The 14,208-nt window shown below is 35.2% G+C and overlaps 1 protein-coding gene across 2 annotated transcripts; it reads right to left on the reverse strand.

Moving 5' to 3' along the window:
* Window positions 1-1,346: 1,346 nt before the first annotated feature.
* On the reverse strand, window positions 1,347-14,198 carry LOC127857958 (transport and Golgi organization protein 11-like). Of its 2 annotated transcripts, none has more exons than XM_052394741.1 (6): window positions 14,021-14,198; window positions 12,261-12,405; window positions 10,214-10,306; window positions 6,141-6,330; window positions 2,989-3,070; window positions 1,347-1,698 (listed from the first exon to the last, which is right to left on the reverse strand). In XM_052394741.1, the coding sequence occupies exons 1-6, from the start codon at window positions 14,039-14,041 to the stop codon at window positions 1,561-1,563; spliced, it is 669 nt and encodes a 222-aa protein (XP_052250701.1). In that variant the 5' UTR covers window positions 14,042-14,198; the 3' UTR covers window positions 1,347-1,560. The 2 variants fall into 2 exon arrangements, with proteins under 2 accessions (XP_052250701.1, XP_052250700.1); XM_052394740.1 differs by having other exon boundaries at window positions 2,989-3,073; window positions 14,021-14,197.
* Between the last annotated feature and the right edge of the window lie 10 nt (window positions 14,199-14,208).

Consider the following 14,208-nt stretch of genomic DNA (forward strand, 5'->3'; position numbering starts at 1 on the left):
TTGGTTATGATTCTTAAGCAGGCATGTGATGTTTGAGTATTTGGATAAATTGAAATCAATTCTTTACCAATAGCTGGAGAGATTTTAACTTATTGTGGTAAAAAAAATAGTATTTGTGGTAATATTTTCAAGCACTCCAGTGCAAGTGGAAAGATAAATATTTCTCTAGAATTCCTGGGTTCTAACCCTAGAAGGGTTTGGACCCTACATGTGTTTGATGATGAAAGATGAATTATTACATATAAACTTTGGTTACATTTGTTTTTATTTCATTTTTATTTTCTTATGTCAATTTATTTAGGAGGAATAAGATAAAAAAACTTTTTCTTTATTTTAATTGTTTAAAATAGCGCTGCATTGGGGTACTGTTCCAAATTTTGTTTTTACTTTCTTACAGTGCCTGACATTTAAAGTGCCCAAAATCACTGTCTTTCTTATCTGGACTAAGCGAAATAGAAATTTCTTAAGCCAGATATTACTTTATCAGCCCCTTTTATAGTCAATGAGAAATAATTGTTGTATACAGGCCATCTTTGAAATTTCAATTATCAAGTGTAAGCCAGGGGACAAAAATACCACTCGTCCGCTCGTATTGACGAGTAAAATCTCGAAAGGACGAGTGAATTTCCCTAAAGCTCTCGTCCTACAGGACGAGTGAAAAAAGCTGATGTTAAAATATTTATTTGTGACGAGTAAGACTTGTTTTCATTAAATAAAATCATTTTCTTAAATCATATCTATTCCGAAAGTAGATCGCGAATGAACCGGAAATTGTAATTGTAAATTTCATACAGCAGGTGCACGTTGTTATGCGAGACTGTGTCCCCAGTAAATATTGGCTTTTTGGTGTAAACTTTGCGCGTCCATGGTGACAGGGAACTAACCTATGCATTCACTGTAAGTATTGATTTTTAAAGAATTATTTAAACGCGAAGTAGAATCTACGGTTTCAAACCAGTCTGAATTTCGTCAGAAAAATGTCTGACATACGAGCGTTCTTTAAAGTTGGCGGTAGCGATGTTCAAACGTCCGAAACGGAAAGCACGCGAGTATTAGAAAAACGGCAAACACAAAATTGTCTTCAATTATTTATTGTGTGTTCCTCATAAATAAAGTAATTTATTTCACTGCTTAACATTTATTTTGTGATCAGCTGGCATGAACAACTGAGTAAGCAGCAATTTAGCAGTGATACAAGAAACTTTATTAGTCATATCAGCCCTTTGCAATCTTCATTTCACCCATATTTTAAGGACAAGTGCATGTGTTTGCAGGACGAGTGAAAATTTTAATGCACTTGTCCTGCAGGACGAGCGCAGTTTAGAAATATTTTTGTCCCCTGTAAGCACACATTTATCATTATATAAACAGATACATTTTAAGTTCCTTTTTTCAAGCAAACAAATGGTCCCAGGCATTTTTCAAATAATGCAAGGCCAGTGGCAATTTCATCTTACCAGAAAGTAATTTCTTTCTGTAAAAAATCACCAGCAAAATATAAATCAGCGAAAAGGAGTGAATATTTAGAAGCAATTTCATTGGTCCATTCCCCTGAAACCGTCATTTACTGCGGAAAAACCAAAACATGAATTTGAGAATAAAATATCCGAATGTCGCTCCAAAAACTAGCCTTTCTCTGTTCACCATGATGTCTTGATTTTTTTCAAGCATTGTCAGTCTTCTGTTTAACTGATGCAACTGAAAACATAAGAACAAAAATATTAAATAGCATATTCAGTTAACTAGGTTTGGCAATACAGCATTAACATATTTTATCCCACTTTTACAGTAAATTCGGTTGATTAAAGCCACGTTGATCAAATTTCTGCTATAAACCACGCCATGATATGACGTCATTTTTTCGCCAAGGCTTGTGCTTTTTGTTTTCTAAGCCTTTTGCATGATAAACCTGATCTATACTCAACACTAACCTATTATTCTCTATATAAAATGAATTGGTTTAAAGGGCACTATTTCCATAGCTAAGAATGTGGTCCAGAACATATAATTGAGAGATAAAAATCGCTTTCAATATGTTTTAAAACAAGAAAGAAACAATCCACTTTATAAGTAAATGATTTGGTCTTAGTAACTGTATATTAACTTAGCCATGTATACAATTTAACAAATAATGAATACTCCTTGATACATGCTTATGTCCTGTGATTTATTCTACATTAGTGAGTTTCTGCTGACCATGACATTTACCTTTTAAAGGGCTGACTCCAACAGTCACATACTAACATGTATGTTTATTGTTCAGTTGCCTGTATAGGCATTGGTCACTTTCCTTATATAACATGGGCTGTCCCAAAACAGCCTGCTTGACTGTATTTATTTTTTAACATGTAATATGCATTTTCTGTCAGCAACCTGATATAATGACTATGATAAAATATTTGATGGTGCTAATCTGTAAAAGTTAAAAAGTTAGTTACATGAAACAAAATAAGATTGTTTAACTATCTAAATGGAGCTGTAACCTGCAAAAGTTTTCGTGAATTTTCTTAGTACTAAAAAGGGGCATAATTCTGGTAAATTGCAAGTCAGAGTTATCAAACTTGACAGTGACCTCACACAATTACCCTGCTACCCTCTAATGCTGTTGTCAACTGTCACAGACATGACGATGATTAGACATTTAATGGACAGTCATGTGCATGTTTGCAGTCTGTCTGTCAGTCGGTTAAGGATTAAATGAAACTCTTTATAAGGGAAATTGGGCTTAAAGCATAGGTGTAAAGTGTCAACCCTCGATTTGCCTGTGCTGTCTGCACAGTCTTATCGGAGACAAAACTTTCTGCCTGAACTGGATTATTGTTTGAAAGAGACTTCTTAAATTCGATAAAAGTGGAAAGTGTCGTAAGTAGCCTGTGGGGACTGCACAGGCTAATCCGGGATGACACTTAACACATATCCATTAAGCCCAGTTTTCTTAGAAAAAGGCTCAAATGAACAGAAAGGGGTAGAATATATAATCACTTCTACCTGTGAGCGTAACTGCAGTGAACTCTCCTCTGACATCATTATCTCTGATGTCGGTGTCACAGGATCTCTCACAGCCACAGTTCTGCTGAAATATTTAACAGAATGTTATACAGTACACTTTCAGTCCACTGTACAAAAAATAAAATGTTCAGAAATCTTTCTAACAGACTTCTTACAGGCCAAATTAAATTATTTTTTTTTGAAATCAGACTTATAATAAGATTTCAATACAATTGAATCTACACACAAGATAGCATGATGCCTCTGGACTTAATCCATCAAGTACAAACTATGTTACAAACCAAGCACATAGTACAGTGTGCATTTTATTTTCAAACTAAGAGGTATCGAACAGGAAACATATTTTACCCTATTTTGTACAAACTGGATCCTGTTTAGTTAAATAAACATCAATTTCCATCATTTTTCTTTCAGGAAATGATTTGCATTTTTATTTAATTACACTTAAAAAGATGTATGTTACAATGAAGATTTTTTTTGTTATTTGACCTTTCATTCTTTGAAAATCAGAAAAAAATAATATTTTAATGTGATATTAAAAAATCAAGATTTTAAGCAGGTATCCATGAATGCCTAATTCAAACAAGGGCTGTTTGTAAAACATGCATGCACCCCATATGGGCTGTCAGTTGTAGTGGCAGCCATTGTGTGAATACGTTTTTTGTCACTGTGACCTTGACTTTTGATCTAGTGACCTGAAAATCTATAGGGGTCATCTGCCAGTCATGATCAATGTACCTATGAAGTTTCATGATCCTAGGCATAAGCATTCTTGAGTTATCATCGGGAAACCATTTTACTGTTTCGAGTCACTGTGACCTTGCCCTTTGACCTAGTGACCTGAAAATCAATAGAGGTCATCTGCCAGTCATGATCAATGTACCTATGAAGTTTCATGATCCTAGGCGTAAGCATTCTTGTGTTATCATCCGGAAACCATTTTACTATTTCGAGTTACTGTGACCTTGACCTTCTGCCAGTCATTATCAATGTACCCATAAAGTTTCATGATCCTAGGCGTAAGCATTCTTGAGTTATCATCCAGAAACCATTTTACTGTTTCGAGTCACTGTGACCTTGACCTTTGGCCTAGTGACCTGAAAATCAATAGGGGTCATCTGCCAGTCATTATCAATGTACCTATGAAGTTTCAAGATCCTCAGCATAAGCATTCTTGAGTTATCATCCGGAAACCATTTTACTGTTACGAGTCACTGTGACCTTGACCTTTGACCTAGTGACCTGAAAATCAATAGGGTCATCTGCCAGTCATGATCAATGTACCTATGAAGTTTCATGATCATAGGCATAAGCATTCTTGAGTTATCATCTGGAAACCATTTTACTGTTTCGAGTCACTGTGACCTTGACCTTTGACCTAGTGACCTGAAGATCAATAGGGGTCATCTGCCAGTCATGATCAATGTACCTATGAAATTTCATGATCCTAGGCGTAAGCATTCTCGAGTTATCATCCGGAAACCATTTTACTATTTAGAGTCACTGTGACCTTGACCTTTGACCTAGTGACCTGAAAATCAATAGGGGTCATCTGCCAGTCATAATCAATGTACCTATGAAGTTTCATGATCCTAGGTTCTTGAGTTATCATCGGGAAACCATCTGGTGGACGGACCGACCGACAGACCGACCAACATGTGCAAAACAATATACGCGGGGCATTATAAATGTAATTCCTGAAACACTGGATTAGTTACATCCAGTACTTTCTGAGCAATTGCAAACAAGATGGCCTGAAAGGCCCAAAGTCGCTCAACTGATATAACAAGATATTATTCGGACAAATCTTCTGACCAATTTTCATGAAGATCTGAAAGCAAATGTGGCCTCTAGAGTGTTAACAAGGTTTTACTAAAGCCATATAAGGAAAAATGCCCCACCCCTTGGAAGCCATGTTTTTCAAGCAAAAATAATTATTTTCGAACTCATCCAAGATATCATTGAGATCAATCTTATGACTAAATTTCATGAAGATTGGACAATAAATGTAGCCCCTAGAGTGTTAACAACGTTTTACTAAGGCCATACAAAGCCATATAAGGAAAAATGCCCCGCCCCTGGTGGTCATGTTTTTAAAGCAACCAAAACCATTTTCGAACTCATCCAAGATAGCATTGGGACAAATCTTCTCACCAAGTTTCATGATGATCAGAAAATAAATGTGACCTCTAGAGTGTTAACAAGGTTTTACTATAGCCATATAAGGAAAAATGCCCCGCCCCTGTGGTGGCCATGTTTTTCAACCAACTGGCATCATTTTTTAACTCGTCCAAGATATAATTGGGATGAATCTTCTGACCGAGTTTCATGAAGATAGGATTATAAACGTGGCCTCTAGAGTGTTAACAAGATTTTACTATAGCCATATAAGGAAAAATGCCCCGCCCCTTGGCAGCCATGTTTTTCAAGCAAACGTAATCTTTTTTGAACTCATCCAAGATATCAATTAGACAAATCTTTTGACCAAATTTCATGAAGATTGGACCTAAAATGTGACTTCTAGAGTGTTCACATGATTTCACTATATATACATATAGAGAAAACTGCCCCGACCCCTTGTGGCCATGTTTTTTCACAATCTGGACCATTTTTGAACTCGTCCGAGATATCAATGAAACCAATGTTTTGACCAAGTTTCATGATGATTGGGCAAAAATTGTGACTTCTAGAGTGTTCACAAGGTTTCTCTATAGCCATTTAAGGAATACTGCCCCGCCCCCTGGCGGCCATGTTTTTCAACGGACCGGAATCATTTTTGAACTCAACCAACATATCATTTAGACAAACATTTTGACAAAGTTACATATAGATTGGGCATCAAATGTGACTTCAACAGTGTTCTCAAGGTTTTTCTTTTTTTTGACCTAGTGACCTAGTTTTTGACCCAGCATGACTCAGTTTCAAACTCAGTTGAGGTATCAATAAGACAAATGTTCTGACCAAGTTTCATGAAGATCAGACAATAAATGTGGCCTCTGGAGTGTTCACAAGGCAAATGTTGACAGCGCACACCGCACGACGGACAAAAGGCGATCACAAAAGCTCACCATGAGCACATTGTGCTCATGTGAGCTAAAAAAGGACAAAAGATCAAAGCAATAAAAACGTACCCATTTGGTATTCTAGTCTCTGCATTATTTGTCTCATCATTATCCTCCGAAGCAAGAGAGGGAAACCTCTCATCCAGAGTTAGGGTCCTTGGCGGGGTCTGAAGTCCGACAGATTCGTAGTAGTCTCCCCTGGGAAGTCCATCAAAGTTCAGGTGAAAGTCTTGTCGTGAACCAATGTGATGACCTCCCCCTAAAGGTAAAATGCTTAAGAGTTCAACAATTATTTCTCAGTCACCTTTTTTCCCCTAAAAGTAAAATGTTCGAGAGATATATACTTCATCTCAATCTTTTTACACCTAAAATAATTGTTTAAGAGATCAACAATGACTTATCAATCACCTATTATTTAACAAATATTGTAGTCTTCACTTTATAGTGGCAATGACCTATTTGGGCATATGAGAGGTGGTTGTAAATTATCGAGACAATGCTTCTTTCAAAGTTATAGCATAAAGGTACAGAACCTTTTTTTACTAGGATTCTATTTTTACATTTAAGTCATGAAACGTCTCATTAAATTGTCTATCAAACTGTATCAAATGAATTGACATATCAGACACATTTGCTTCTTTGAATTTATGCAATTTAAATGACAGGGCTTTTTTTGGAGGGGGGGGGCTTTGCTTTCCATTTTTGGAGATATTTTTATCGACAAAACTAAGAAAGGGGATTTTTTCCCCAAACTAAGATTGCCATTGCATCATTTTAAAGTAATTCTTTTTGGGGAAGGGGTCTTTCTCTTGGGGGAGGGGGCCTTTATAAGGCCTTTGCTAAAGAAGGAATAAAAGCCCTGAATTAATAAGCAATTTGTTGGTGCATTATTTCTGAACATGTCAACTACATGTATATATACATTCAGTGCTCCAGATGGCATACCCATGAACATGTCAAACACGATTCATTCTAAAAGTGTTAAATCACTTATTTTAAGTTGCACAACTTATATACTATTGTGCAGCATATTAAAATGTATGCATTACAATTTATGTATGCATGATATTGATGCACTTAATTATTTCTGAATATGAACAACTATCCTGTATCATTGAACGACCCTCTTATATCATTGAATGAGTCTCCTTAATCATTATAACACCCTTCTAAATATGTATATGAACATCCTAAATTTTTTAACTACCCAACTAAATCTTCATTCAACCCTCCTAAATTTAACCAGTTTTTACAGCCCTCCTTAATCATTTTATGACCCTCTATAATTTATATGACCCTCCTAAATCATAATGCAATCAAATTAAATCATTGAACGACCCTCTTGAATCTTTATACGATCCCAGGTTTTTTTTCCTTCTTTGTTACCCGCCGAAAATCGGCCCTTTCCCCTCGGATTTTTTTCCCCTCAGCAGGTAAATTTTCCCGCAGATTTCATTCCCCCCCCCCACCAAAAAACCCTTCTTTTTAAAAAAACATTAAATACATAAGTTAACCTGATCCAGTGTAGAAAATAGAACATATTGCATAATTAAATTATCTGTTGCCTTGAATTTGTTTTAAAAACAGTAAAATATGTTAAATTGATTATTTAAGACTTTCATTATTTTCCCCCAAAATCTGGTGTTTCGCGTGATTTTCCCCCAAAATCAAGCATATCGCGCGATTTTTTTTCCCTAAAAAAAAAGGGCCAAGCCCTTTCCCCAAAATCAGATAAAAAACCCTCGACCCTCCTTAATTTTGATAAGACCCTCTTGAATCATTTAACGACCCTTCAAAATAATTTACCACCCCTTGTGGTTCTTTATACCATCCTACTAATAATCAGGAAGCTCCAACTAACCTGATTCTACTTCAAACATGTCTGAAAATAAAAAATCAAAGTTGTTTAAATAACCAGTTATGTATAAATGATGATTAGGATGTTTTAATTTTTTTTTTCCTTGCAAACATATAATTTTCTTTAATTGAATACAAAAATAGCTGTTGTTGTTTTTATAAGAAATTTTCAAACCAGAAACAATCTGACAAGATGTACAAGTCCCACGTGAAAGGATGCAACATAAATTAATAAGTGCACTTTGTGTACATAGGATCACAAGACACATGAAAACTGACGAAAGGATGGACTAACAAGAAGGATGACAAGAAAAGCATTTGACAGCCTGACAAAACTAAATAGCAGATGAATTAAAAATTCAGACACACAATGCAGAAACAAAGCTGCACTTGAGCACACAATTTGCCACAAAATGTACTGATCAGCAAACCCAGACTCATGATAGATTCCCACTAGAGATTTTTCAACTGTTTTCATTGACATAAAAACTTCTGTTTACACAAGGAAAAAGACTCAATAAAGAGTGTCTCTGTACTATTTGATGCCATCAGTGAAGATAGAAAGGTTTATACTATTATTAAAATATACAGTGTACAGTGTTTATTTTTTCATCATTTTGAAAATCATTAAATGGGGCCCGAGACTCTTTGGTTTGGTAAACTTGGCATCATTTTAAAATTGGCGTCTTTGTTGTTTTTTCTCTTACAAATACTTTATAATTGAGAAAACAAGAGATGTGTTTGTCAGAAACACAATGTCCTCTAATGCGCCGCTTTTTTTGTTAACCTTTGACCTTGAAGCATGACCTTGTCCTTTCACCACTCAAAATGTGCAGCTCCATGAGATACACATGCATGCCAAATATCAAGTTGCTATGGTCAATATTTCAAAAGTTATTGCAAAACTTTAATGAAAGGTTAAAGATTTGCTGACAGAATGACGGAATGACAGACAGACAGACAGGCCAAAAACAATATACTCCCGATCATTCGATCCGGGGGCATAAAAAGTGATTTCAACTTTATGATAACTTAGGCTTAACTAAAAGAGCTAGATAAGGAAATTATCTAAATGTTGCAATTTACAAAAAATAAACAAAGGCTGCCTTTGTGAAACATCATGCTTGCACTTTGTAGCCACACAGCAGCTATATTCCAATTGAAAACATGATGAGGAAGTTACAGTCCATTGAGGTTTGACAAAGTTTGGGGCCTGAACACGTTGTGAAAAAAGTGTCATTTTAAGAAAAATTCCTTTTTGTCCAAGTCCAAGGCTCATTACTTCGCCAAAACTTAATGGACTGGAACGAAACACACTTCATCTGTAAGTCATGTAGGTGGACTCACATACCAATGCTAAGCTTAAAATCTGAAAGCATTTTGTAAAAAGACCCTCTGGAAAACAGTTATTATAGATAAAATATCGGAGTCCAAGGTCCATATCTTCTCCAAAAATCAAAGGACCTGAATGAAACTCACAATTCATCTTTAAGTAATATAGGTTGACCCACATACCAACAAGAGCACCACATAGCGGGTGCCAACGCTCAGCTGTTGGTGCAGTTTTGAATAAATGAAAGCTTTCAGAAGTGATCTTGACCTTTGTCCTAGTGACCCAAAAATGGGCGTGGCATGTAAAATTCATCAAAATGCATCTACATATGAAGTTTCCAAGTTGTATGTGGAAGCACTTTGATTTTAGAGCCTATGTTAAGGTTTAAGCATGACACGGACGGCCGACAACGAGCTGGCTATGACAAAACCTCAAGTTTTCTCACAAAACAGCCTAGCTAAATATCAAACTATCTAAAAGCATTTCCTAAAGAACTTCCAGAAAATGGAATGCAGGAAAGACGGACAGTCCGACTGCTATATGCGACCCGTTGGAAGAAATACAAAGTAAACTATAATTATTTTGTGTTTGGTTAACTTTTTATTGGGAATTTAGGAAAAATATGTACTTTTTGAGATTGAGACGGGCCATATGACCCAAAAGTTTACACAAACAAGAAATGTGTTTGTCAGAAACACTATGTCCCCTTTTGCGCCGCTTTGATTTAGTTTTCTTGACCTTTGACCTTGAAGGATGACCTTGACCTTTTACCACTCAAAATGTGCAGCTCCATGAGATACAGTCACATGCATGCCAAATATGAAGTTGCTATCTTCAATATAGCAAAAGTTATTGCAAAATGTTAAAGCTGGTGCAAACAAACCAAAAAACAGGGCAAAAACAATATGTCCCCCACTATAGTGGTGGGGGACATAAAAATACACCGATTTACCTGCTAACATTATTCTTTCGGGGACATTCATGTTGTGTCTGCGCTGCCCTTGTGACTCTTCTGGCCAGTCCAATCCTCGGCGCATGTCAAACTCTACAAATGTAGAAAAACATGGTGAATTACCTTGGTTTTATGTCATGTTTATGAAAATAATTCATTAAAATTTATAAAATGTTTAATTAAATAATCCGAAACATAACATCATCGATTTAATGAACAGTTTTCACAGCCTGGAAATTAGAAATATACTGCATAATGTGTGTGTCAAATTCCAGGATTTACATGAACATCAGTCTTTAATTTCTGTGGTCCCCATGAATTATAAGCATGTGGAAGTAGGATTCTAACACGTTATTTGATCAAAGACAGACAAATGCATTTCTATTGTTCACAGAAATAAATGGAAAATTAGTAATTTGTGTTCCTGGATATTGACATTAAATTTAGTCTCATTTTAAGAAAATTGTACTTATTGCATTTACTCCCAAATCCACATGTCAATTAACAATTACAATAACAATTTGTGCACATCAGGGGATCAGCTGACTTTTGTTTAATGTGAAATACATGTATCTAATCTACTTCTCGGTTGGCTGTCAATTGCATCAAACCTTTAAATAGAAAAACTGAATATTACGCATAAAATAATTTAATTAACTCATAACTGTTTATTTCCATAACAAAAGACAAAAATTTGTGTTTATAAAATGCCTAAACACATTAATCATCAATGTTGGAATGAATTTGATTTAAAATGTCTATGATTCATGTGAAGCATGTGTTACACACAGACTGAAATTAAAGATTGATTTAAGGCAGAGCTCCAGATAAAAATTTGGTCAAATTCTTATTTACTCCCTATTTCGAAAATTAATTCTTATTTCACCCCCTATTTATAAAATCAATTCTTAACACTATATTACCAAATAATTTTTATGCATTGTTTTTGACACATCAACAATCCAACATTTTGGTTTATAGTCTTGGAAAAGCCTGGCTTTCTTTTCCGTTTCTTGCTTTCCCATAATCGGACAGCTTTTTCTGGCTCAAAAGACCCCACATCTATCTTGCTCATCTTGCTTTTTTTGCCTTCCACGCTTCGATACACCGCTTCGGTCGGCCATTTTGATTTTTTATTAAAAACAGTAACTGACACTTCGGCTTAGGTCATAATGGCATTTTGGTCGCCGTTAAAGTCATATCAAAAACATATATTTAACATTTAATTTTAATGACATTTTGAATAGGTATGTTGTTTATTACTTGTGTATAAAAATTACGATAAGTGTAATTAAAAAGGTACAATAAACAGTAATGACTCGCCTGTAATACCAGGAGAACAGAATCGAGACTGTTTGGCCTTTCGACCGTTCTTAAGTGTGGCCCTTCCTCACAGCAAAGTGACGTTGACATAAAGTTGTAGTTTTAATTGAGCGCCTCGACAAGTCAGAACCGGGATGAAATGTTTACCATATATAATTTGCTACTGAAAGTTTTACGCACGTTCGGAAATGTCGAATTCGTGTTTTATTTTTTCAATGCGTAACTTTACGCAAAGATTTTAAATCTAAATCGTTATTTAAGAAATTTTATTCGTTTTTACGCCTTTACGCATGTTATCTGGAGCACTGTTTAAGGTGTCCCGCCACAAGGTCAAATGTCCTGATTGTGGCCAGAATAATAATAGCATGTAAGATGCTGTACTGTAGCTATTAACTTGCATATATATGTTCATGCATTTCTTTTTCCTGCATCTGCATCATTCATTTGAATGTATTGTTTATATAAAAGATAGAATGAACAGACTCAATGAATTACAACATTTATTATGTATTATTCCCATCAAAGCAATTAATTATGTGAGCACTTCATAATTTAAAATTCACCACATCAGAAAATGTTTGCATCTCATTTGATGCAAATTTCATTATAGGACCCACAATTTAAGGGTATGAAATGCAGAAAACTGTTTTCAGAAACACCCATTTCTATATGTGTTTATTGTTATTCAGTTTAAATGTTTTAATTTATAACAAACTTGTGGTACCAGTGTCTCCACCATTTAGAACAGGGATTGAGTCCGGCACCTGCATCTGATTACTGATGGCTGATATAAATTCTGGATCGTAATTCCGTGGCTGTACATCGCTGTAGTCTGACGGCAAACTGGACACAAAACTCCGTCTGGAGTACTGAAAACAGAAATTAACACGTTTTAAATAACCATCTGATCAAAAGCCAGATCATAGGGGGTTATGTAGCACAAATAGTAAGGATCTGGTCAACAATCAACAATTTTCTTTCTTCTTAATAATGTATCGATAACTCATAAATGGTACCGACCAAATCGGAGAAAAAAATAATTCCCAATTGCTGTCTGAAACATACCAAAATGAAGAAAGATAAAGAAAGTAACATCAATTTGGTTCCAAAATCATGTAACTAGCAAGTGTACATATAAAACTGATAAATTGATTATAACCAATAGAACAGGCTTGATAAATTCTGGAAAAAGCTAAAAAAAATTGTTCCATCAATTATACCATTTCCGTTTTAATTATTCATGGGTGCCTGCCATTGTCAAAGTATGGCTTTAACAAAACTATTACTGTTGATGATGGCCAACCTGAGTCAGTGTCAAACGAGGCCCTAATCATCAGTCAGGATCTCAGTTTATTGTTAAATTCTTAAATGAGCATAACTAAATTTGTTATCCAAAGTACGCTACGGAATGTTAATGTTAACACCACATTAATAAATGCTAGCTTCAAATAAACAGGCAGTGTTTTTTTCACCATTTTGGGAATGGGGTTGGGTCCCTTTGAAATGGGAAAATGTGCAGCATTTTGATGAAAATTGGGAAATGAGTGCTGTTTTTGTTTTGCTAAAAAATGCGTCAATATTGAGAATACGAGTGTTTTCAGAATAATATTTGGACTATCCCTTACTTTCATAGTTTTGGCCCTCCTCATAGTATCGGCCCTTTAACGAAAAACCTTGAAGACGTGCGGGAAAATTGATGTTTTTTCAAATTTAGAAGTTGTTATTTATTTGATGGTTATTCATGACTATTACGACGATCATTCCCATGATTTCCAGTGTTCATTGGAAAGAAGGTCATGTTTATTCCAGGGGATGCTACGAGTTTTAAATAATGTAACACACGTAAGTACTTTGTTAATGGATAAGTGGTAGCGTTATCAAATGTGTTATATGCCGCTTATTTTTCAATAAAATGTAAAAATATTTTAACAACAAAATTAGCAAGAGTTTCGTTTATCCATTACTTTTTTTAGAACAAGAACATGCGCATAGTAACAAATCTTAACAACCAATCACAAGGGCTGATACTATGAGAGGGTCGGAACATGAAACAGATTACTAAAGGGAGCTAAGTCTAGCAAGTATTTTGTCAAACATTACGGATTTAAATGCAGTTTTCGTTGTTATGTCCAAGAATACTAATTAAACTATATATTGACATATAACACATGCATATTTTTGTATTTGTTCACTTTCAATTTTCCAATGTTTTCATTAAGAGGGCCGATACAACGGAAAGACATGCTATCGCAACTCCCAGCGACCCGGAGGGAGTTGGACTATTGCAACTACCTCTTCCTTTACGTGACCAAGTTCATGCCGTGACATTAAGCTCCAGCAGGATACAAATTTCATTATTCACAGCTAGTTGTAAAACGTATTGTGTTAGATTCATTCCAAACCTCCTGTAATCGTTACCCCACCCACTATAAAAGAATGGACTGAAAGTCAAAAAGATATTTACAATAAAGAGACATTCTTTACCTTGTCATTATCTTCAGCCATGCGTAAATTGTGATCAATATGCTTTTACACAACAAACTGACACGGTAGAACAATAAAATGTTATCTGGGTGGCATTATTTCTTTTTATTTTGAATGTTTTCTCATTTCGTTCTTCACTTCCGGTTTCATGTAGACTGGCTATTCTGTTAGTATAAAGACTTTTCTGT

Source organism: Dreissena polymorpha, chromosome 14 (genome assembly GCF_020536995.1).
Source record: "Dreissena polymorpha isolate Duluth1 chromosome 14, UMN_Dpol_1.0, whole genome shotgun sequence".
Lineage (NCBI taxonomy): Eukaryota > Metazoa > Mollusca > Bivalvia > Myida > Dreissenidae > Dreissena > Dreissena polymorpha.

What these genes read in the sequence shown, in the direction of transcription:
- LOC127857958 (XM_052394740.1), bottom strand. Translation starts at nt 14,041, where the DNA reads ATGGCTGAAGATAATGACAAG. An exon ending in TCTAAATGGTGGAGACACTG is followed by an intron (nt 10,307 to 12,260) that starts GTACCACAAGTT and finishes CTACATTTGTAG; the next exon opens with AGTTTGACATGCGCCGAGGA. An exon ending in CGAAAGAATAATGTTAGCAG is followed by an intron (nt 6,331 to 10,213) that starts GTAAATCGGTGT and finishes TTTTACCTTTAG; the next exon opens with GGGGAGGTCATCACATTGGT.